This window comes from Euprymna scolopes, chromosome 2, assembly GCF_053919585.1.
Source record: "Euprymna scolopes isolate OS-2025 chromosome 2, ASM5391958v1, whole genome shotgun sequence".
Taxonomy (NCBI): domain Eukaryota; kingdom Metazoa; phylum Mollusca; class Cephalopoda; order Sepiida; family Sepiolidae; genus Euprymna; species Euprymna scolopes.
The window spans coordinates 119,528,843-119,553,436 of NC_136483.1; the positions used below are offsets into that span (position 1 = coordinate 119,528,843).

A 24,594-nucleotide genomic window follows, 5' to 3' on the forward strand; every position below is an offset into this window, starting at 1 on the left:
ACACACAATAACACATTTGTATACACACCCACACACACCTAGTATGCATTTTAAAGTGGAAAAGATGCAAGAAATTCTCCTTCATAAGAAATTGTTTTTGTTTAAACTATATATGTTGAAGTAAGATGATGCCATTAGAATATGCCCAAAGAGAAAGCATATTCACCATGTAGATATTTTTGTTGTTGCATAAATATTCTAGGCTTCACTTTTTTGATGAACATTTTAAGATAGCAATGGCAGAGAAAGAAGGGTTAAGAAAAATAAAATTAATATTTAGATACAAAATTAGATCAAAATTCAATTTTTAATTAAAAAGAATTTTCCATAATTTTTTTAAATTAGAAAAAATTCATTTTTAACTTATATTTTTATAAAACAAGAATTTCTTAAATAAAGAAATTCCTGCAAAATAATTTTTCCTATAATAAAAAAAAAGAAAAATGAACTTAAAAACATGTAATAATTAAATTTTTAAACATTACTTTATAAATATTTAAAAAAATAAAATTTTACTCAATTTTCAAAATTAATTTTGAAGTGAATGAGAAAAAAAAATTCTAACTCTCTGCCCCAATACTACCATAAATGCGGCTCATGTTGTGGCATTCGTACCACCCCAACACCACCTCCAAGACGCCGATAGTTCATGCTACCACAAAGTCGCCAACAGTTCTGGTCAGGATCGTAGAGTTCAATAGTTTTAAGGTACGTGGTACCATCGAAACCACCAATTGCCATCAACTGACCATTCACTACAGCTAACCCAACCTGCAAAGAAAGAAATATCATTTCAGTCTTCAGTAGAAAACCATTTATTGATAAGCATGTACACATAACTACACCAATTGTGACACCACATCATCCTCCACCAACCCAACACAGTGGCGACTACTAAGGAGGTGCACTGGCTCACAATTATATAAAAAAAATATAAAACTATTCAAAAGAAAACACTGACTTTGATACTTTCTGTAAATATTAGTTGCACTCAGAGAGATGGAGTGTGTGTGTGTGTGCGTTAGACACCATCGATCCTCTACACAGTAAGGTCCATATCTATGTTCTGTCAATACAGTGTTTGTTGGTTGATGTCAGCTCATATCGATCTCCCAAGGATCCTCTTAACCTGGTCCAAGCCATGATTTGCGTTCAATTCACAACTCGTGTTTCACTAGCAATTCTCCTCAACCAATTAAAACATTACTAACATTTCTGTCAAAAAACTCTTTGCCACCAAACCAGACACTCCTAAATGTCATCAAGCTGTCATAAAACTCCCTGCTAATCCTAAAACTAATTCTAAATATATCACAAGTTCTTCTGTTTCGGTTCACCACCACACCTTAATTATAACAGAACTTCAGCTCTCTTTTGTCTACCTTGGTGAACAAATTTCTATCCAACCACATTTTCTACACCTTTGTTCTTTCGATAAACCTACCTCTTTTGTCATTTCTTTTTCTTTTCTTCCTTGCTTCCCAACACTGGGGGGGGGGGGCATCAATAGTATTACACTAACATTAACGTTTTTAGATTATTTGGACTACTGTTCCCATATTCAGTGGGATTTTCACAATGTTTCAGCCAATGTAATCTCTAACTTTCAGGTGAGTCTTGTCAAACTCTGGAATCTATATGGAATCTTGAATGGAACCCTTTATTAAATCTATGAGGGTAGCTTGCTTTCGTTCTGTCAGTCAAGACTAGGTAAAAGGTTTAATTTATAATTGCATTTTTAGTATCACTATTACTGCAATCTCCAGACAGTCACTTAGAAATAATTATTACGTTTATCTGTTGTGCCACAGGTTCTTACAAATTATTTAAGATGTCTACCTGGTCAGAGCTAATGGAATGAAAGCAAGCTCCTCTTGTAGATTTAATAAGAGCCTTGTTTGAAATTCCATATAGATTCCCAGAGTTTGACAAGATAAACCTAAAGGAGATCGGAGGTTACACTGGCTGAAATGTTGTGAGAATAACATCCAAAATGGGAACAAAAGTCTGAATAATTCACGTCTAAAAAAACTAAAACAATATGTTGCTATTGAAATTTACTGGATTTTTAAGCTTTTATGAATCACAGCCATACAACTGACATTTTGAATAGTTGTTTCTGCTTTTCTTATCAGTTTGATGTTGTAATATCATCCATTGTGCACAGAAACAAACATGCAACAATAAATGTTTACAGAGTTTTAATAGGACATGTATCACATTTATCCATCAACTTGATTAAAAAAAAAATATGCTGATATCTATACCTCTTATTCTCTAAAGAATGGGTTACCATATGGAGATGCATACAATTTGAGTACAGTATATATGAATAATAAGTTCTTTCAAAATTGAGCCCAAACTAAAGAAACAGAAATTATTGTATTTCTTGTGGGGTCCATTAGTTGAATTGAACAACTAATCGTCTGAACTAAAAAAAAAAAAAATTTATATATATCTATAATATAAAGCTGAACGTCTGTGTGTGTGTCTGGTCACAAATAGGCTTGACTATTTTAAAAAACTGATTACATATAATGATAGAAGATGTATCGAGGATCAGGAATGGGTATGTTTGATCTGGCAGAACGGTGGTTCATAAAAATTGTGGGGTCTGCGTTTTCGCCTGGCCCCCAAAGTATGGAAATAAAAAATGAAAAAAAAAACCGTTTACAAGGGTTTTTGATATAGATGTACATAAGAATACTTTGATAAGTATGTTTCAACTTAAATAGGGATGGTATAATAAAATTGTGGGGTCTGCGTTCGCGCCTGTACTCCATGGAAATATGGCACAAACTTTAACAAAGACTTTTCATATCTATTTGCGTAAGTATACTTTGATAATTATGTTTCAGTTTAAAGAAATATTGTATAATAAAATTATTGGGTGTTCGTTCGCGCCTGACTTCCATAGAATGTAAATATGTCACAAAGTTTAACAAGGTTTTTTAAAAGGGGTGAGGGTCCACAATAATACCTTAACTTTAATCTTAATTCATGTTAGCTTTTATTTATTTTTTTGAATTGAATCATATTGTGTCGAATAAATTCACCTCATAAATTCACGTTCTTATTAACGTGAAAGCCCCCCCCCCAAAAAAAAATAGTCGGAACTTTAGACAATTCTCAACACAAATTTTGCATAACTGTTTTGTTTTTTTTCCTTCTCCACTTGCATGTGGCACTCTTTCGAAAATAGATAAATAAAAAATAACATTACTTGTTATTGTGTCAAAAGAAGGAAAAAATCCTGCTCACGTGATTACGCGTCTTTTTAAAAAAAAATTACATAACCTTTTTATTTTTATTTATATATCTGTTTAAGCTTTTTTGTCAGTGTACTAGAAGGAATTCAGTTGATTACAACCCTTTCTGAATGTTCTTTACATTACAATAGTACAACCCTGAATCCGACGGCGCAATACTACACCGTTCAATACTGTAAAACTGAAATGAAGATGTTCTGCTTGAAAAGGGCGCCATTTTCTTATATTTATATCGATTCTTTACTTTAAAAAAACTAAAGTAATTACGTGTTTACTTTTTTAATATCCCATTTTGCTGTTTCGGATTATTTTACTAAAGTAAGTAAAGCTTCATTATTTTTCAAAACTGTTTTTGTTTCTTTGTTTTTCGATATTTTGTCGATATTATTTAGTAAGAGTGTTTAGCAGAAAAGCCAACAAACGACTACCCAAAAGAATAAATATACAAGAAATATACAAGAAATAAATGTTACCGTAGTCAATAAAAGTTCAGTTCATGTTTCTTTTTGTTTTGAAATAGTTTTTAATGCTCTTTACTTGAAATAAATGAAAGAACCAAAATTAAAACGAAATTTGAGGCGATAACTACTTAAATGAATTTTTATATAAACTACACATGCCATAATCGAATATTCCTCAAGCACAAACTAACGGAAAACATTAAAATATGTTTATAAATATTCCTTACGTTGACCGACTCTCTTAAATTGTTAACACAGAATGCTCAGGTGCTCCTCCATTTCAAAGTCGCTGCCATTTTGATTTTTTTTAAACCAGTTCGTGAATTAAAAAAAAAAAAAAAAATTTTTTTGTTTTACAAACTACTGAAAAATACAAACCAATGAACTTTTCTACCATAAAAGTAACTTTTATTGACTATGGTAACATTTATTTCTTGTATATTTATATTATTATATATATAACATTTTCTCTCTGTAAGGAAACATCATTTTGTTGGTCACTCTTGGCTACGAATGGAAACAAAGTTGATATAAAAATATTTTCGCAAAAATTATCTTTACTTTCATCATATTTTGCTTAGAGTAAAATTTTTGAGTATCAAAACCTATCTCTTTACAACCCCCCCTCCTTTTCATAACCTATCATACTTTCATCAATCACAGTCCATTTTCTGTAGGCTGTTTTTGAACCCAGTCAACGACGGGTACTGCTGCTAGTATGTATATATATATATATATAAATCAATTTAGACTTTAATTTTATTAGTATATGAACATTACCGTAATTTTAACATTAAAATTTTGGTTAAAAAAATACTAATAAGGTAAAACTGCTACCTAAAGAGGACTGAAACATACTAATAAACACAAAATATTCTCAAAGGAGGAAATCACATTTTCACCAAAGAACATAGTAATACCAAGACAAAGTATACATAAAATGAATATGATCCAAGCAGTGAACAAATTTATTAAAAGAATCTACCACTACAACACTAAAAATGAAGAGGATAAGAACAGTGTCATCAAGCATAAGAATACAGACAGAAATTTTACAGAAGAAAGATATAAATTACTGCAAAATGTACGAAATTAAAAGAAGGATATGCCCATCACAGATACAATTATTAGAAAACTTCAAATTGGACATGTTGAACCCTGTCAAGAGGTTAAGAGTTAAAAAAAAAAAAAAAAAAAAAAAAGCTAAAATACTTGAACCCCAAAATAAAAAGCATAAATAAGGTATTCAAATAATTGACAATCCTAACTCCAGCTCCAGCTGATAAGACAATGAACATATATAGTATGACCTTTGAAACATATAAACTTATTTTGGGCGAACTAAATAAAAATTATAAAAAGGCAACAGAAAAGGTCTTTATAACAAACTTATTAGCATTAAGGATATGTAAAAAATGAACATTCAAGATAGAATAGAAAAATATACACCACTTAACCCACAGCTTTTGTTATTAAAGATCACAAACCAGCATTCAATAATAAACCTAGCATTAGATTAATTGCACCATTAAGTAAAAAAAATATTAGACAGAATTACACCCACTCTAAAATCTAAAATACAACATAACCTTTAGATTTTTTTCTGGGGAGGTAATAGATTTGTTGAAGAAAATTTGAAAATACCAAAACAGTAAATTCATGATGTTTGATATCGATTTATTATCTTTCTATAACTCCTGAACTATTTGAGAAAACACTAAAATTAGCTGAAAGTGAAACAGATGTAACTAAATTAGAAATAGAGATTATAAAATTAGCAAGGAAAACCTTAATTAGATATGATAATGAATTATGGACTAGGAAGGACAGAGAACCATTTTGATGTTACAATGGGATATCTGGACTCTGCTATATAACTGAGTTTGTAAAAAATACTGGGCTTAAATGGAAGGTTATATAGATACGATGCATTATTTTTAGTTAATTCGAGCGATCAAATTATAGAAAAAACTAGAAAGAAAATGAAACTATTTTTTTAATGAAGTTAAAAATAACACTAGACTCCAATTGTAAAATAGTGAATTCTCTAGATATAACTAAATCTCAACAACAATACTTATGAACCGTATCACAAACTAAACCAAACACTATTCTATATAGATTATAAATCTTTACCTAGATCTGGATATCAAGGTTTTGTTTGGTTTTATAGCATATCGGCCTTCTTTTTTTTTTTTTTGGGGTTATTTAATGCAGAGTTACGTAATTTGGATTTTTTTTTGTCATGGCTTAGATATTTTAACGTATTCAGTAAATCAAGTCAGCCTTTTTGGATCATTAGGTGATGTGGTATCTTTTTTTGTTGTTTTTTGTTTGGATGAAGTTGGATTAAGTTCAAATTATATTCTTTTGTATACAAAAGAATATAATTTTAACTTAATCCAACTTTATCCAAATTTACTTTTAATTTACTTTTTATAGAAATGTTAATATTTTGTTAGAATTTATTTTTTTAAATAGTTCTTTCATATTGTTGATTGTAATAATTTTGCCAGATATGTGTGAGATCGTCACCATCCAAAAGAAAGTGTTTTACCGTAAAGGGTTCTTGGCATGCCAAACATTCTGAAGGGTCTTCTTTTTTCAGCAGAAAGGAATGGGTTATGTGCAACTGTCCTATGCGAATACGGGACAAAACCACTTCCTTTCTATGTTATTTTCTGAAACCTGCTAACCATTCTTTTATTTATGGTTTGATTTTGAAAAGTTTATTGACAGTTATTCCATTGTTCTTGCCATTTCTTTGTAATGAAATTATTAATTAGTTGTTTGTAGTCCGTGTGTGGAATTTTTATATTGCTTATATTGAGTTAGTGTGTTTTTGGCAGCTATATTGGCTTTTTCATCGCCTTGAATTCCAAAATGACTCAGGATCCAGCAGAATTTTATATTTTTGTTTCCTGAAAGAGTATGTATTTTTTGTAATAGGTTGATGAGTAATGGGTTATTTAAGTTTTGGTTCTTTAAGGATTCAAATTATGAAGTCTGAAAAAAAAATTATAAATTTGCTGTGGATGAGGTCAATAAAGAGGTCCAGAGCCAGGTCTATAGCTGTGTCTTAGGCACTAAAAATTGAAGCATAGTCTGGTAGTCGCTTCTGTAACATTATTGGATACTACTCCACATCCAGTTCTGTTGCTGTTTGGAACCATCTGTGCAGATATGCTGATGGTTTGGGTATTTTTCCTGAATGTGAAGGAGTTTTTCTTGATAGATTAGTGGATGAGTTCGATTTTTTGGGAGCTTGTTTAGTTCAAGTATAATTGCAGGTTGTTTTAGTAGCCAGGGTAGAAGGCTTAGTTGGTTGACATCATGGATGTTAGTGATTGTGATACCTGCATCTTCCACTAGTAGTTTTATACGGAGACCAAAAAGTTTTATAGCTTTTACTTTTTGGTAAAATAGGTTTTGGTAATTGGGATTGAAGATGCAGTTATGGGCTGGATTTGTTGGTTGTGATTTTTTCCTATCATAGAGAGACTAATATAGTTGGTTTGCAATACAGTCGTAGGCAGGATTGTCTGGGCTAGAGAGAATTTTGATCAAGTATTTAAGGCTAGTTTGTTGTGTCAAATTGATAATGAGGGTTTGTTGGCTTCTGCATAGAGACTATTGATGGGGGAAGTTCGGAAGACTCCCAGTACAAATCAGAGGCTCTGATGTTGAACGATGTCTAATGTCTTTATGCATGACTTTCTGGTGGCACCGTAAATAAACTGCCATAATCTAATTTTGATCACACTAGTTATCTATATAATTTCAATAGAGTTTGTTTGGCCGCTCCCCAATCTGTGTGGGTAATGATTCGCATTAGCTGGAGAGTTTTGTTACATTTATTTTTTTGGTGTTTGATGTGAGGGATGAATATAAGTCTTGTCTAATATTAGCCTAAGAATTTATATTCATCTACAACAGAAATCTGGGTATCATTTAGTCTTAAAAGAGAATCTGGATGCATTTTTCTTAGCTGACAAAAGTGCATGCATTTTGTTTTGTTAGTGGAAAATTTGAATCCATTCTTAATTGTCCATTTTTTTTATTTTGTCAAATGCATTGAAGCTGACGCTCAATTATCTGGATATGCCTTGAGCTGCATGCAATTAGAAAATTATCAACATATCCACGTCTTGATTTATGCATCCAACGATATTGTTAATTTTTAGGTTAAATAATGTTATAGACAAAATATTTCCCTGTGGGACTCCCGTTTCCTGTTCCTTGATGTCCGAGAGGTATGTTCCTACACTGACATTAAATAGTCTGTTGTTGATGAAGGTGGATAGTCTTCCTTTCATTCCAGCTCCTTTGAGAACTTTAATGATACCATATCTCCATGTGGTATCATAAGCTTTTTCAAGATCAAAGAAAATAGCAATAATTTTTTTTTTTTTTTTATAAATGCATTTCTGATAAAAGTTTCCAATTGTATTAAGTGATTTGTATTGCTCTGATGTTTTTCGGAAGCTGCATTGAAAATTGGTTATTATTTTATTAGTTTCAAGAAACCAAATTAGTCTAGCGTTTACCATTCTTTCCATTGTCTTGCATACACAGTTTGTTAGAGCTATGGGGCGATAATTGGAGGGGTCAGATGCATCCTTTCCTGGTTTTGGTATGGGAATTACTGTGTCTTGTTTCAATATAGCTAGAAAAGTGCCATTGATTCAGATGTCATTAAGAATGGAAAGTAAATACTTTAATGGTTGATCGATAGTTGTTTTAGAAATTCATGTTATCTCATCAGGTCCTTCAAATGCGTCATTAGCTTTTTTAATGAATCTTTCAGTTCACGAATGGTAAAAGGTGTATTGTATTCTTCCTTATTATTACTTTTAAAGTTCAGTTTTTTTTTTTCCGATTCCTGTTTAATAGTCTGGAATTTTTTATTGTAATTTTTGGATGATAAATTATTTGCAGAGGTGATTGAGAGGGAGGCTAGTGTTTTTTTTCCTGATATTTTCCATATCATATTCCATATGGTTTTGTCTTTGGTGTTGTTATTGATTTTGGACACAGTTCTTCCATGATTCCAATTTGGCTTCTTTTATTGTTTGGAATACTTTAGCTCTGCATATTTTAAAGTTGTTTAAATTCTAAGCAGTTAGTGGTTGTTGAATTTTCTTAATACAGCACATTGCAGTCTGATAGTCTTTTTGCAATCATCATTAAACCAGGGCCAATTATATTTGGTTGATCATTTTGTTTTAGGTATGCATTCCTCAGTTATTGAGATGATGGTATCTGTAAAGGGAGTGATCGGATCTTTCTCATGTTTTCTAGGTAGAAGTTTGTTTTTGCAAAATAATTTGAATTTATTCCAGTTAGCGTTTTTAAGGTTCCAGCAAGGAATTTGAGGTTATTTCAGGACCAAAGTGTTCTAAGGTTATTGGGAAGTGACCACTTCCACATGTGTCCATATGCACTGTCCAACTGTAATCCATAAAGATACTAGGGTCAAGAGAAGTCAATTGCTGAGTATGAGTTTTTTTTTTGGGGGGGGGGGGGTCTGTCATCTATTTCCATTGTTTCCAAGGTTTTAAATTTATTCTGGTCTGTAGTTCTTGTTTTTGATGTGTCTTTTTTGGATTTTTGATTTATTTTCTGTTTGATAGGTGAGATTTGATTTTTTCCCCCTTTCTGGGGTGTACTAAGTATTTGTTCATTTGGTTTATGAACGTTTTTAGTTTCCGTGGTTTTTATTTGAAAGTTGTGTTCGGTTTTTGAGATCTGTTGGAATTTTACTTTCTGCTGTGTGGACGTTATTTTCCAGTACAGCTTAACCACCGTAAATAAATCTGTAAATCAATGCCTCAACTAGTTCTTAAGTGTCTTTATTAGGATAGTGATTTCCTTTAGTTCTGTGTTTTCTGTTGCTTTTGGTTGGTTTTTGGTTGCACCCATGTAAAATCTAGCTGGTTCTGTTGTGGAGGCTGATTCAATGATCTTTTCGGCTTCGGTAAAGCTTATGTTTTTTGTATATTTTAATTCATTTTTTTTCTTCTTTGATCCAATTTTGGCAGAGCGATGAGTATACTGGATGGTTCTCACCACAGTTTGGGTGTTTTATGTTTCCTTGGCATTCTGTTTCCTGGTGTTCATTACTGCTACATTTTGGGCATACTGTTTTCCTGGTTCTTTGTAGTGGCCGAATTTTTGGCAGTTTAGGCAGCAAAGTGGTCTGGGGATATATGTTTCTACTTTAATGTTAATATATCCAATTTTGATTTCAGTTGGTGGGGTGGGAGTATTGAAGGTTAATATGTGTTTGTGTTGTTAGTTTGTTTCTTTTTATTGTAATTCTTTTGGGGTCAATATTTTTTTAGGTTTGTTTTTATTTCTTCTAGAGAGCAATTGTTTAATTCTGAACATTTGATGATTCCTTTTGAGGCGTTGAGGATAAGTTTTGATGTTTATATCATGGAATTATCGATGTTAAAATTTTTTCAGCACTATTTTTAGTAGATACTTGTACAAGTAAGGTTCCATTTCTAATTTTTTTCATTTGCTTTGTGTTTTGTTTATAATTTTTTCAATTAGGAAAGGAGACATCTTGGTTATTTGTGTACTGTCTTGTGATTCTAAAATTATATACTCAAAGTTTATATTGCCATCTTCATTACTCTCTGTGTTTGAATCTGGGTGGGGTCTTTTGAATTTTTGAAATATGAAGTATTATTTTCTTTCATCTTCCTTGCTTCCTACCCTCTCTATATTGGGAGATGGTTGGGGAGGAAACCCATTTGCATCTCAGGGATACAAGGATGATATACTCAAACAGCGAGTGTTGATGCTTATAACGATTTCCTTGGGCCAGCAAAGTATAATAAAGAGGTTTGTTGTCAGTAGCATCTGGTTTCACTATCTGATTGGCCCTTGCCATCGCTTACTAATATCAGTATGTTTTTTTTTTTTTGTGCATATGTTTGTGTGATGTATTTGTATTTCTCTTTTTGTGAGGGTTTACTGTTATTAAGGCTTGTCATGACTAGCCGATTGATCAGGGTGGGTCGCTCAACTGTCCGTTTAGATGAAGTAAGGGCCAAAGTGGAGTGTTGCAAACTCACGGCTACTTGGATCCAGGTTGTGAGGCTCTCAGCCACTAGTTGAGGCCAATTCATGCACAATAGTCTGATAACTTGCTTCCGAATTAGACGTAACTTATACAACGATTTCTAACCACTTAAGAGATTGGAAAAACAAAAAACTTGATAAATGGGTGCCTCACGAATTGAACGATAACCAAAAGAAATGCCGTTATGAAGTGTCATCTTCCCTTTTTTACGCAACAAGAATGACCTGTTTCTCGACCAGGTTGTGACTTGCAATAAAAAATGAGTCCTTTATGACAACCAGCGACACTCAGCTCAGTGATTAAACGCCGATGAAGCTCCACAACACTTCATGAAGACATAGTTGCACAAAAAGAAGGTCATGCTGACTGTTTGATGGTCTGCAACCAGTCTCATCCATTAGTTTTTGGAATGCAAGTGAAATCATTACGGCGGAGAAGTACTATCAACAAATGGATAAAATGTATCAGAAACTTCAACAACAACACCCAGCATTAGTCAACAGAAAAGGCTCAATTCTCCTCCATGATAATGCCTGGCCATATGTTGCTAAACCAACCCTGCAGAAATTGAACGAATTGGGCTACAAAACGATCTCATCCGCCATACTCCCCAACCTCTCACCTACCATTTTTTCAAGCATCTCGACAACTTTCTGTGTGAGAAATGCTTCAAAAACTTAAGCGATATCAAAAACACCTTCAGCAACTTCATTGCCATCAGATGTAAAAATTTTATGTTACTGGCATAAATACACTTGTTTTACATTGGTAAAAGTGTGTTCATTCTGATGGTGCTTATTTCAATCAATAAAGTTTTGTTTGAGACGAGATATGTTCATCTGAATTTAGATATTAAAAAAACTAATTTTGTTAATGTAATGTTTTAATATTCATTTATAAAATGATTTCATGAAAAAAAAAAAAAAAATAGTAGGCAGGCAGGCAGGCAGCCTCGAAACTGTAACACTAAGAGGAAAAGGAAGTGGAAAAAAAAAAAGTAAACGGTTTAGTCGCCCTGCCCACACAACATACGTCACCGCTGTTCAAAACAAGCTGCGCGTGCATGGTCTCACTCTGGTGTTGCATGTGAGATGACGCCACAAAAAAAATAGTGAAGAAACGATGAATGGGAGAAGTGTGAAGGTTGAGTTAATCCTAAAAACAAATATTACTTCCGTTATAGTTAAAAACTGAGTAATTTTATTTTAACTTATCACATTTTTTTGCTCTTTTTGGCCCAATCATGGTGCTTGGGCATCCTAAGAAATTGCGGTGATTTGGGGGTACTCGCCCAACCACTTCTCACGACTGCACTTCAATCGTCCCAAGCAACACGCTTCCCCCTGTCAAACTCGTCAACATTGGGAACACCTGGTTCTTCAATTTTGCGATGCAAAACTTTTCTCGTGACATCCTTTCAAATCCTAGTGAAAATGGACAAATGGTGCAGTTTCAGGCCTTAAGATGTGTATATTTGAATTCAGCACCATGGAAAACCGCCATATAAACATGGATATCAAGGTTTTTAGTAATATGAAAAAGAGCTTCAAAAAGGCATGTTTTTTTAGTCCTAAAAGTCTCAGAGGGATGTGAACCAGAATTTTGCCAGGGTCACCCATACTAAATTTATATTAAGAACAATGGCCTCCACATTTTGGCAAAGTTTCAGAAAAATCTAATGGATGGATCAAATGCTATGAGCAAAAAGTAATTTTAGGCCATTTTGGGGCATTTTTTTTACCTCTTGAGCCCATGGGGATATGGAATCCCAGTGTAAATGGATAATGGTGCAGTTTCAGGCCTTAACACGTGTATATTTGAGTTGATCACTGTTTAAAACCACTATATAGTCAGACATATCAAGTTTTTGTTGAGAAATATGAAAAAAGAGCCACAAAAAGGGGCGTTTTTAGCACTAAAAGTCCCCGGTAACGCGAACCAGAATTTTGCCAGGGGCATCTATACAGGATTTATATTAAGAACAATAGGCTCCACATTTTGGCCAAGTTTCAGAAAAATCTAATGAATGGATCAAAAGTTATGGGGTAAAACGTCTCATTTTAGGGTATTTTTGACCTCTTTTGAGCCCCTGGGGATGCAACAGGAATTTTTGTAAAAAAAAAAACTTTTTTTACTGTGCACATTTATTTACTGAATACTGAAATTTGTGCCAAAATTTCAGGAAAAACTAATGGACGGTTATCTGGCAATTGTTTGGACTAACGGATGCACACACACCACTGAAAACATAGATCCTTCTCTGATAAATGGGGGGACCAATAAGCTTAATCATAGCAAAGTGTATGATAACTTTGTAAAAAAGTAGACGAAAAAACTGACCCCTCCTTGTAAAAAAACGGCCCAGTTAACAGTCAAAGAATTAATGCTTTTGGCAAATTTTTGGATATTTGCTGTCAGAGAGACTGACCTTTCAAACGATACCAATTTCATCAGTGTTCGTTGCACGTGTCGAAACACACATTTTTGCCTTGTATATCTTCTATTATATAAATCTTACCTGTCCGTTAGTGTGTATATATGTATGTCTCACTAAAACTTAACACACGTGACCAACACTGATTAAATTGGTATCGTTTTAAAGCTCAGTCTCTCTGATGACAAATACCCAAACATTGGCCAAAAACATTTATTCTTTCACTGTCAACTAGGCTGTTTTTTTTTACAAGGAGGGGGTCACTTCTTTTATCAACATTTTTGCAAATCATCATATGCCTTGCAATGACCCTTATTTCGAAACCTGCTGATGTCATTTGTCGTGGTGGGTGAGAAGCCTTTTTTTTCACTTTCTTATCCTCCTTCGCATTACAGGTTCGAGCCTAGCTACTGCAGCTAATTTTTTTTTAGGGAGCTAGTTAATATTTAAAAAAAAAAAAATTTTTTTTAGGGCTCTGTCGCTTACTATAAAACCTCTCCACACCTGGGCAATGCCAGGTACCCCCGCTAGTAATAAAGGAGAATCATGTGTGTGGTTTTGTATGTCTGCTAAAAACATTTGTCATTTACATTGTAACACCCTGGACCTGCTATTGTTAGAAAGAGCAGTCTATCAGACACATAATATCGAAAAATTGGGGGAAAAAAAAAAAAAAAAAAAAAATCAATTATTTCATGTAGAAAAGTCATTTTGTTTGAAAGGAGGGGTAGCTAAAAACTTTGCTTTTGACGCTGTTTGCAAACCACATATGGGCAAATGGTCATTTTATTGTTTTGTTTTAAAAAGCTAAATTATCAGCGTCATAACATCTGTGTTATCATAGTCCAATAGATAACGTGCTTACGGTTTTATCTTTTGCAAGTTTGCATCCAACACGTCATTTTTTTATTTACTGATTTTTCTTTTTAATAACACAAGTTTTTTCTATCCTTTCTTTAAACTGCCCAACAATCACATTTTTTTTTCATTTTCGTGATGCAGCATTTTCATGTTTTTAATCACATCTTTTATTTTTCAAATAAAAGTGCACTTACCCCTCCCTCCCTTTCTTCTATTTATCATTTAACGACTGTGTCTATCTCCATTTATTACTTACAAATTTTGTTTTTGGTTTCCATTCTGACTGATAACACCCAAGTCACAATTTTGTTTTTTTTTTAAATAAATTAAAATATCATATTTAAGCAGATTTTATTACTGGACAATACCAAATTTAAACTTTATTTTCATTAAAAAATTTTTTTAATATAAGGGGAATTCTTTTTTAATTATTAACAAAGGTTAAAATAGCTAACTTGCTTATGAAGAAACAAATGTAATTCTGGTGGACTTGGTAATTTTCTTTTTAAATTAGAATTTAAAAAATCTTTCTGTACTTTTGTGACCCGATGGGGACCGAGCGACGCAGAGAGACTTTGCTAGTTGATTAAGGAACAGCTTGTCGCCTGGGTGGTCTCATTGACACGAATTCAGAGGAATTCGCACGACTGAATTCTAATGATGATGATGGTGGCTTGATGTTGTTTTAAACAGAATACGTCTGTTTCTTCGTGAATAATCAAAATGATCTCCCCTCCCCCCTTGCCGAGAATATCACAGCGCGTGTCAATGCCAGAATAAGTCATAAAAATAAATCCGAAAATTAACAGACGGACTGTGTTGATAGATTGCCGATAGGGATGTCGTCCAGTGCTGGAGGTAGGGACCACCCGAAGATCCGTTGAGGCTAATTAGGCATGATGTTTCGTATTCCTGGCATGAGAACATTTATTTCCTCGCTGATGGAGCGGAGAAGGTGGGGGGAGAGAAGATGAGAGGGGAAAATCTTTTTTTCCTTTTCTTTTTGCTTAGATAAATGAAAGGGTTGCTTTATTATTTTCTCTTCGGCAACTAAGCAAGCCCTTGCTGCCCCCCCCTCTGAACAAAGGCGCAGCCGCTGATTGGTTGACCGCCACTTGTGGGTATACTTGGAGGGGTGAGAGGGGTTGCAGCTAGCGTTTTTGATAAAACAAGGGGTGAGAAAAGGGAGAGAGAGATTCTTTTTCGGGATTCTTTTTGCGACACGTTCCAATACGCGTCTCTGGCAGCTGATCCCTTCCCGTGGACTGACGGTAGATAAAGAACGAAGTACTTGGTAAAGGAAAGAAAATTGCGAGCCCCTAAGTTGCATGACTAAGCCAGTGTGTAACTATTATTTGTAAAGTCGAAGACAATAATCAATTCTATGTTAAGAAAAACCACTTGTTTTGACTTCTGTTCTTTAATAGGAAACGCCGTTGTGAATGCAATATATTTCTCCGATAGCCCAGGTGATGTTTGAAAGCTGATTTGAAAGCGGAACCGGAGAGCGACCGAAGGCGAACACGAATTCGATCACTAGACGAAAACATGGATGATGCCACAGGTATCGGCTACAGCTGCATCTCAACCCACAAGCATATGCACCTGAGCTGCCCTGTATGCTACTGCATTTTTATTTCAATATATATATGATTCATAATAAATAAAAATATAAACAAACATTTATAAGAGAAATACACATATAGAGGAAATAGTCACACAATTTTCTTAATATAATAATATATAACTTATGAGGAATAGAGTTTTCTAATTTAATTTCAGAAAAGAATGGTCAGAAAAGCATCCTGTTAAGTGCTTCAAATTTCTGAAATTAGTTTTTTTTAATAATATCCAAATTCTTATTTTTTTTATGACAGAACTTGTAAGTATCAGCATGTACTGAGAGATGCCACCAGAGATGCTAAACATTTGAAATTAGTCTTTTGAAACATAATATTGACAGGATTTTCATAGCTTGAGTGAATGTCAATTTTTAGAAATACACATTACTTAAGAAACATTGGAAATCAGTTTTCAAAAATTCTGGTACTTGTACAGTTTAATCAAGACATTAAAACATGAAAATATCAAAAAAAGTTTAAATTGTACGTATCTGCTATGGAATGAAGTTCTCAGAAAAACAATTTCACTTAATTTCATCAAGTAGTTTTTGTTTTACAGCGAAAAAACAATTTGTTATAATACCAAGCAAAAGGTTCGATTTTTAGGAAGAAAAGCTAGTAATAAAGATGGGGAGGGAGTGTCGGCGCTTTAACTGGAGTTATCTCCCCGTGGCGCTTCTAAACTCCAAACAAAAATTAAGAAAAATTTCAAGATGTCTGCAGTCAACACGCTCTCATAAAAACGTGTTTTTCCACTGTAAAAAGAAATTTCGTTTTTTACATTATTGTCTGTGTAATTTTAAGACAAAAACAAAAGTTTTCAGCTTTGAGAAAATATCCCTTGAAAAAGTAAAACATAAATACAGGATATTTTACAGGATTGTAAGAGCAATTTTCAAACGAACTGAATTTTGACTGAATTTAAGTTACAGTCAGATCAAAGAACATATCTTTTAAATATATTGCTTAAAGTGACCTTATATAATATTTTTCCAGCAACATTTTAAACAAGACAAAAAAATTAAACTATGGAGAACTTCATCACATTTGGAAACTGGACCAAAAAAAAAAAAAAAAAAGAAGATATACTAACCCCACTTCGCCTCGAGGTCATCGCCACTACAGGCTGCCACGTGTTGGTCTGAGGATTGTAACGTTCAGCACTACTAAGTTCAGTTGTATCATCTCTACCGCCCACAGCATAAATCATATTATTGTACACTGCCACTCCTAAATGCTTTCGACGAGTCCCCATTGGGGATACTGGGTTCCAACGATTTGTCCGCGGATCATAGCGTTCAACTGAAAAAAGAAAATTTTTAAATACCATTAGGTTCTTTTTCTTTTGCTGGTGTTGGCAAGAGAATTTATATTTTTAATAAAAGAATTACAGCAATTTTATGTTTTTGTTTTATACAAGACTTACAAAAGTAGTGGCATTGCTGACGAAAATAAAATATGAATTTAATTATTTATTAAAAATCTGGATTTTTGGATGATTCAGCAGTAAGACTGTACTCTTATCGTTCACCAAAACAAAAATTAGAAAAAAGCCAATTTAGGCAATTTTTAAGATAAGATGCAAATTTCGCAACAATTTTCATGTGGATCAGCCAAATTCTGCAGACAACTTTTATCCATGGTCTAAAAAGATTTATCACAATGGCTATGTACATGCCAGAGCTTGTTTCTGGTTAAGAGTTTCAATTTTATATATGCTCTAACTAAAATTAAAATAATTTTTTCCTTACATCACAAGAGAAAAAAAACTTGATCATTAAAAACCAAACTAAAACATCCAGAGGAACCTGTTGATTCTAATAATATACCATTAGTTCAGTTTTGCGAGTGTGTGTGTTCCCTATGGACTTCGAAATAACTGGGTTGATTTATTTTTTTAAAATTTCATACAAATGTATTTGATGTGCCTGGGAATGTTCTAAGATAGGTTTTGCATTGGAATGCCTCTGATAAGTATTAAAATTCAATAATTAAAAAAATCTGATTAAAGAAAACAGTTTGATTTTGACCAAAATTAACACCTTATACAGCCTAGCATCACTACTGTATTTGAGAAGTTTTATCACTGTACAAGCAAAAGGGCCCAGCAAAAAAACGATAGTAAACAAGGGGCACGTTCAAAAGGAACGTTTCTATTTAAAGCACAATTAAAGCATGATACTTGACTTTTGCATTTTAAATTTTAATTCAAGCTACTATATAAAATAATTTGATAAAATCAATAGTAAGTTCTTTACAGTGCAATGTAAATTATGTGTTGTGGACTAATTCAGTCCAGGGAGACATGCGAAGCTTCCTCATAGTACACCACAATAGATTTCCAAGAATTTGATTGAAAAATGGGCAATCAAGGACAATAAAAATATGGGAGGGTGGAACATTTGTTAATCTTCATTCAATCCGGGGTAATGTCAGGTCTCCCTGCTACTGTTTTGATAAAGCTGATATTTTTCTGAATAGTGAAGAAAGTGTTTCAGATAGAAAAACGAATAACACACAGCAAATATGAGTTTAACATTTCTATGAAAATAGTGTCAATCGTATTTTAAATATAAAACTGACACAAATGATAAATTAGAAAGTACTAATATATACTCAGAAAAGAATACTGTTCTACATAGTTCAATATAAATAATAAAATCAGTGTAAGAACCATCTTTCATTTACTCCTTCAATCCAACATTCTTGGCAGACAGTGTTTTTTTTTTTTTGCCCTGTTTCTTTTGAATGTTCTTATATTTTTTGTTTTACTGACTTGCATGTTGAAATTACTGTTAGTTCTTTTCTCATGATATTATAATAATGATATTCGAAAACAAGGCTACATTGTCCAGGGTTGCCAGATTGGACTTTTTAAAGCCAAATTAAGTTTGGTCTTAAAAATATTTGGCTCTTTTCAAAGTGTAACGTACAAACTAAGGAAGGAACACCCAGAATATTATATAGATTAGTTATACATTTTAAATTGATAAATATTTATCTCTACAATAAAATAGAAATTTTCCCATACAACTTTCAACACTATAGGAAAACAATGAGACAATTCTTCTACAAATCTTTCACATTCATCATTTCCAGCGTGTTTTTGCGCTACAATACATGCACACATTGTCATTGTTTAATAAATACTATAACTTATCCATCTCGCCTTACTCTCTCAAATACATAATCCCTGATAGAAAGTAGCAAATATTTTTCCCCTCTTTACATTTACTACTCCCATCGAACCATAAATCATTGGGTCTTTTTTTTTTTTTTTTTCCATAGGCGTACCTAGCCATATGCCACCCGTAAATTATTAGACTTCTGACATCAATTAATTTTATATGTATTACGTTTGACTACAAAACTGAAATAACAAATGACCCCTCTTGCATTCTTAGTTTAACAGACATTTAACGACACTCAGCAGATAACACTAAGCATTAAGATTACAGACACTCACTATTCAGATTAACAGTTCAAACTTTTCAAACACAGAAAATTTCATAATCGAAAGTGATACAGTGAACTGTATCACTTTCGATTATCTACGGAAACATTTTTTGGATACATGGGTTTATAAATTTTCATCTTTATTTTTTTTTTATTCCCTTTTTCAATATAAGGCCATCACTTACAAAACGCATTTAGTTTACAAAAAGTAAGCGCAAACACACACTAAAACAAGCCGATTATTTATACAATGCTCGTGTTTCTCCTCATGGTTTGCAGCAATCATATGTATGGATTGCTTCAATAACTAAAAATTAACCTTTTTCCTCTTTTACTTGGATTCAATAATTACTACACTAGAACAGGATTTTGTTTTGCTTCTTGACCTTTATACACCAACCACTACTCTTACCTATTGTTATTATACTGATTGTTTTTTCAATACCTACTATTACTACTACTATTTTTTCTTATATATGTATATATATATATATGTATATATGAGCAAACAGTTAATAAAATATGTTAAAAAACACTTTGAAATGAGTTAAAAACATATTTAATCTGAAAAGGAAACACTAGGACTATCCATTTATCTAGTGTTTCCTTTTCAGATTAAATATGTTTTTAACTCATTTCAAAGTGTTTTTTAACATGTTTTATTAACTGTTTGCTCATATTATAAGCTCTATTTCCTATTTGGTTTTATCAAGCTTTTACATCTGGCTGAGATAATTTTATAAATATTAATTCTTTAATATTTATAATATACTTTAATTTTACCATCTTGGATCATTTTGGTAAATTTAATTGTAATTTTTATTTTATATAATATATATATATATATATATATATATATATATATATATATATATATATATATATAGACGTTAAAAGAATAAATGTTCAATTTCAACTTGTATCTCTTGCGGTTTGCGGTAGCCTCGTAGTTCGGGTCCTTGCTAATGAAGCCAGACATGACTTCTGTTGCCGGGGTTCGAGTCTCTCGGGGTTCTGTTGCCGGGGTTCTAGTCTGTAGGTATTTAATAATTATTATAGTAAATAATAATTAATATATATATATATATATATATATATATATATATATATATATATACACGTTATTTGTTTTTGCGATACATTTTAAATGAATTCAATTATTTACGAAAGTGCATTTTTACCTAAATGCAGGTTGGGAATAATTTTCCCTTTAACCAACTTGGTACCTCCCCCACCCCCCACCACATGGGGAGCAGCATACATATTGTTTTTAAAATATAATGTGTGTGTGTGTGTGTATATATATATATATATATATATACACACACACACACACACACACATATAGACACCACAGTTTGTACCTTTCCTTTTAACTTAAGATGCAGTGTTGACCAGACCTTATTGTTGTTGCTTTGTTTTTGTTGGTGGTAGTGATTTTAATATTAATATTATTGCTACAGAAGGCCTTTCCCAGAAGATTAACAAATACTTTGACAGAATTTAATAAAAACAAATATACAGTACAACTCTACTCTTTAGTGTGGTAATACTCACTCCTGACAACAACTATATTTATTATTTACTTATTATTGGGTGTTGCTGTTATGTTTTTTTAGGGTGATGATGAGAGGACTTTAGTAGTGTAAGTATTGCTATTGCTTTTACTAAAAGTACAATTTGGATTTTCTACATTCTTCTTGTTTTCTGCTTTCATTGAAATCAGGGTGGCAATAAGAATCTCTAAAGTCCAATTCGCACTCATTCAATGAAGGTTTGGTTAGTGCTTTGTCCCCTCGGTCTTTTCATCCTTCTGGACCCTTCGGCTATTTAATGTAGTGACAGCTAAGCCTAAAGCTATAATATTTTTTTAAAACTAATATTAGTAGTATTATTATATTGTGGTTGGTGGTATTAGTATTCTTAATGATACTATTTTTACTATTAGTACTTTTCTACGTTCTTCATAATTTTGTTTTTTATTATTTTAACATTCTATTTTTATTAGTTGTAGTGGTAAGAATAGTAGTTTTTGTATTTGTTTTATTACTATTTTGATTATTTCTATAGGTCATTTCACTGTTACAATTTGATTATTTCTATTGGTCATTTTACTGTTATAATTCCTATTAAGCTTACTGTTATTAATATTATTAGTATTAAGATTGTTATATTCTTAACAATCTTTAGTATTTTTTATTTCCTTGGTTAATTTTATTATTTTATGGCTATGGTTTTATTAGTATCATAAGTTTGCTATCAGTATTATCATTACGACTTGTATTATATTTTTCTCAGTATTACTATTATCATTTACATCATTATTACTCTTTATATTATCTATGTTATTACTATAAGTAGTAATAGTAGTATTACAATTTGTTATTACTCATCTTTGTATTAATATTGCTAACATCATTATCATGTAGTATTATTCATCATTAATTCTAGCTTGGGCTTGGCTATTGAATTTTCATCACTTACTATGAATTCCCAGAACCTGAACCACAAATAGGCTAGTTTTAAATAAATGCATTTTTTGTTAAAGAAAAAAAAAAAAGTAAAAGCAAAAACAATGTTTCATTTAAATCAAAAAACACAAAAACAAACAGAAAAGGAAAAAATATGAATTCAAGTTGAATTTACATTTCATACTACAAACAGTACAAAAAAAAAATCTTACCTGTATTTAACGGAGATGTGCCATCACTGCCACCAACAGCATAGAGATAACCACCAAGAACAGCAACACCAACACCTAATCGTCTCGTACTCATTGATGCTACTTTTGTCCATTTGTTAATTTGAGGATCATATCTGAAAAAAGTTGTAAATTTAAATAAAACATGAAGTACAAAAAATACCTCTCTTCAAAAGCATGAAGAACCCCCCCCCCCCCAGCAAAACAAAAAAATCAAAGTAAGGGGAGGGAGAAACGTTGCAAGACAAACACAAAAATATGGAAACTACAAAATATTCTGTTATAGCTTAACCTTGTACCATGTTAAAAGCGAGATGTGTGGGAAGTTTGATAATGAAGAGTTTTCATAAATAAGCATGGATTTCAGTATTCTATTATTGTATATGAAAAGATTTCCATGAAACACTTAGAGGAAGCAAATAATCTGGAAGGGCAAGAGATCCTTAAAAAAAAAAAAAAATAAAAAAATAAAATAACTCAAGAAAAAAATAGAAACCTGAAATTTATTTTATTGATACCTCCTCCTGGTTTATTAATCCAAGTAAAATATACACATCTATATTATGAATTGAGATTACGTTTCCAAGAAAATGTGAATTGTTAAAATTCTACTGACGAGTTACAAGATGACCATGAAAAAATGAATAAAGAATTATTGTAATATTATTGTGACTCCATCAATTTCGAAATATCGTGGAAAGAAAGTAAAAATCTTTAAAGAAGCCAGTTGTGAAGTGTTTATGAATAGAAATCATAAGACCACTTATACAGCATGCAAAATAATTTACCCATTGAATCTAATGAAAATAACTGGTTATGTGGGCATTTGTAAAAGTATGTTACTTAGTAGTAGGGTAAAAAAAGAAATATTTTAAAGTTTATTTTAAACACATGTAATTGTCTAGCAGATAGCGAAAGTATGAACACAAAATTTGGAAATCTTTTTTATGATGGGTTTTAGCTTACATTTGTTTAGGTCAGCAAGAGAAATGATAAACACGGCTTTTTTTCTCTGCAGTATGCATTATTTTTAATCAGTCTAAACTTAATACTTAACCCAAACTGTATTACTTTTAACCAGATTTTAAATTAGTTTTTCTAATCTAAATACAAAATAATCCGACTTCTCAAATTGATAAAAGATCCATTATTGTATTTTAATTATAAGGTAAAGCTGGCCTTAAACCTAGGAACTAGAACATTCTAACTCGAAATAGATAAAGCTACAATAAAAAAGCATTGTTGAATTAAAAGTAATAAACAAGAATACAGAATCATACAAAGGTTACAAACAGATTTATTCTTTGATAGAGGGTAGAAGAACTTTTAAGTAGTATACTTAATATGTACAATTCGTACATACTAAAATATGATCATCTTGCTACCTATATCAAATCGACTATACTGGATCCTCAACAGCTCACATCTTACTTTCAGTATTCCCCTGCTGTAAATCTCTTTAATCTTATATCACTACTAAGACAAATTTTCTGAATAAATTTTTTTCCCCCCCAATCTGCTCAACATCAGTGACCGTACATCTAATCTTCATCTAATTCCTTATATCACTTTGAATATTACCATAAACTTTCATTCTAGTCTTATGCTAAGATGAACACATTATAATACTCTACTCAACTACTTTAAAAAATTAGACAGACGCAGTTACAATATCAGACTCCCTTTAGATGCTTTGTGCCTGGCATAAATTATGGACTAGAACAATAAACCCCAACACTATGTACCTGTGATTTTTCTCAAAACCGTACAAATACTGCTGCTATTATGTTACGTATATCCAATTTTATCCTAAAAATACTTTACCTCCAAGACGACTGCCTTTGTCTGTTTTGCATGCCAAACCTTTTTTTTTTTCTAAACTCTACCCAAAAATCTATATCCTAACATGTAATTATACTGTACTCTGTTATTTAAACCCTCTCTCCTGATCACTAACCGACTGCTCTATTTCCCAAGCTGCTATTAAAACCTAACCCATTGCACGTAACTTGAAGGGTTTTTTTTAGCCCTCAAACCTTAGTAGACTGGCTTTTCCGTAATCGTTACACATTAGCCTCTCAAGATTTCTACTAACTCATGCTTATGAGTATATTCTTACCTCATAGCTAAGCTTTAAAGTAGATACTTATACTTATAAATAGCAACCCTTTAACTCTCTTTGATAGGAGATAGTATTACAATTAATACATAAAAACTGAACTGTTACTCATTATTATACAAAATACAAACTTCCGGATTTTAAAAGAAAGGCGAAGCTATCTTCCTTCGTTAAAAGTCTGAAGAAAACAAACATACTTAACATCTAAAATTCCATACATTCGTATCTACTGAAAACATACCATTTATACTTAATTATACTTACAGAGTACGCCATAACTTATATTTTTTCCAGTTATACCTGTACTGAACTGTACTCCAAATCAAATGCTGTTACTTGTATCTACATTGAATATACATCTTATCTTTCTGTTGTCTTAAATTGGGCACCAAATTTTAATTCCTAATATCAAGTTAATCATACTTTAACATGTTATTCTACTCCATAACTAACATATAAACTATATCTAAACCATACATTAACTCCTCTCTCTCTCAAACCAATCCTGTTACAAATTTAGTTGCTTTCACTGTATGAATTCCTACTTATCCCCTCTTCCATTAACAATGAAAATGGAA

At 32.1% G+C, this 24,594-nt stretch overlaps 1 protein-coding gene across 1 annotated transcript in view; it reads right to left on the reverse strand.

Annotated features, from left to right (window-relative positions):
• Positions 1 to 291: 291 nt before the first annotated feature.
• LOC145295181 (kelch-like protein 20) overlaps positions 292 to 24,594 on the reverse strand; it is a 115,564-nt gene continuing 91,261 nt past the window's right edge. The window contains exons 7-9 of the mRNA XM_080141443.1: positions 21,880 to 22,013; positions 16,834 to 17,042; positions 292 to 771 (exon numbers count right to left, since the gene is read on the reverse strand). Of these exons, the coding sequence (XP_079997569.1) occupies positions 580 to 771; positions 16,834 to 17,042; positions 21,880 to 22,013 (535 nt within the window). The 3' untranslated portion in view covers positions 292 to 579. The remainder of the gene's footprint in view (positions 772 to 16,833; positions 17,043 to 21,879; positions 22,014 to 24,594) is intronic.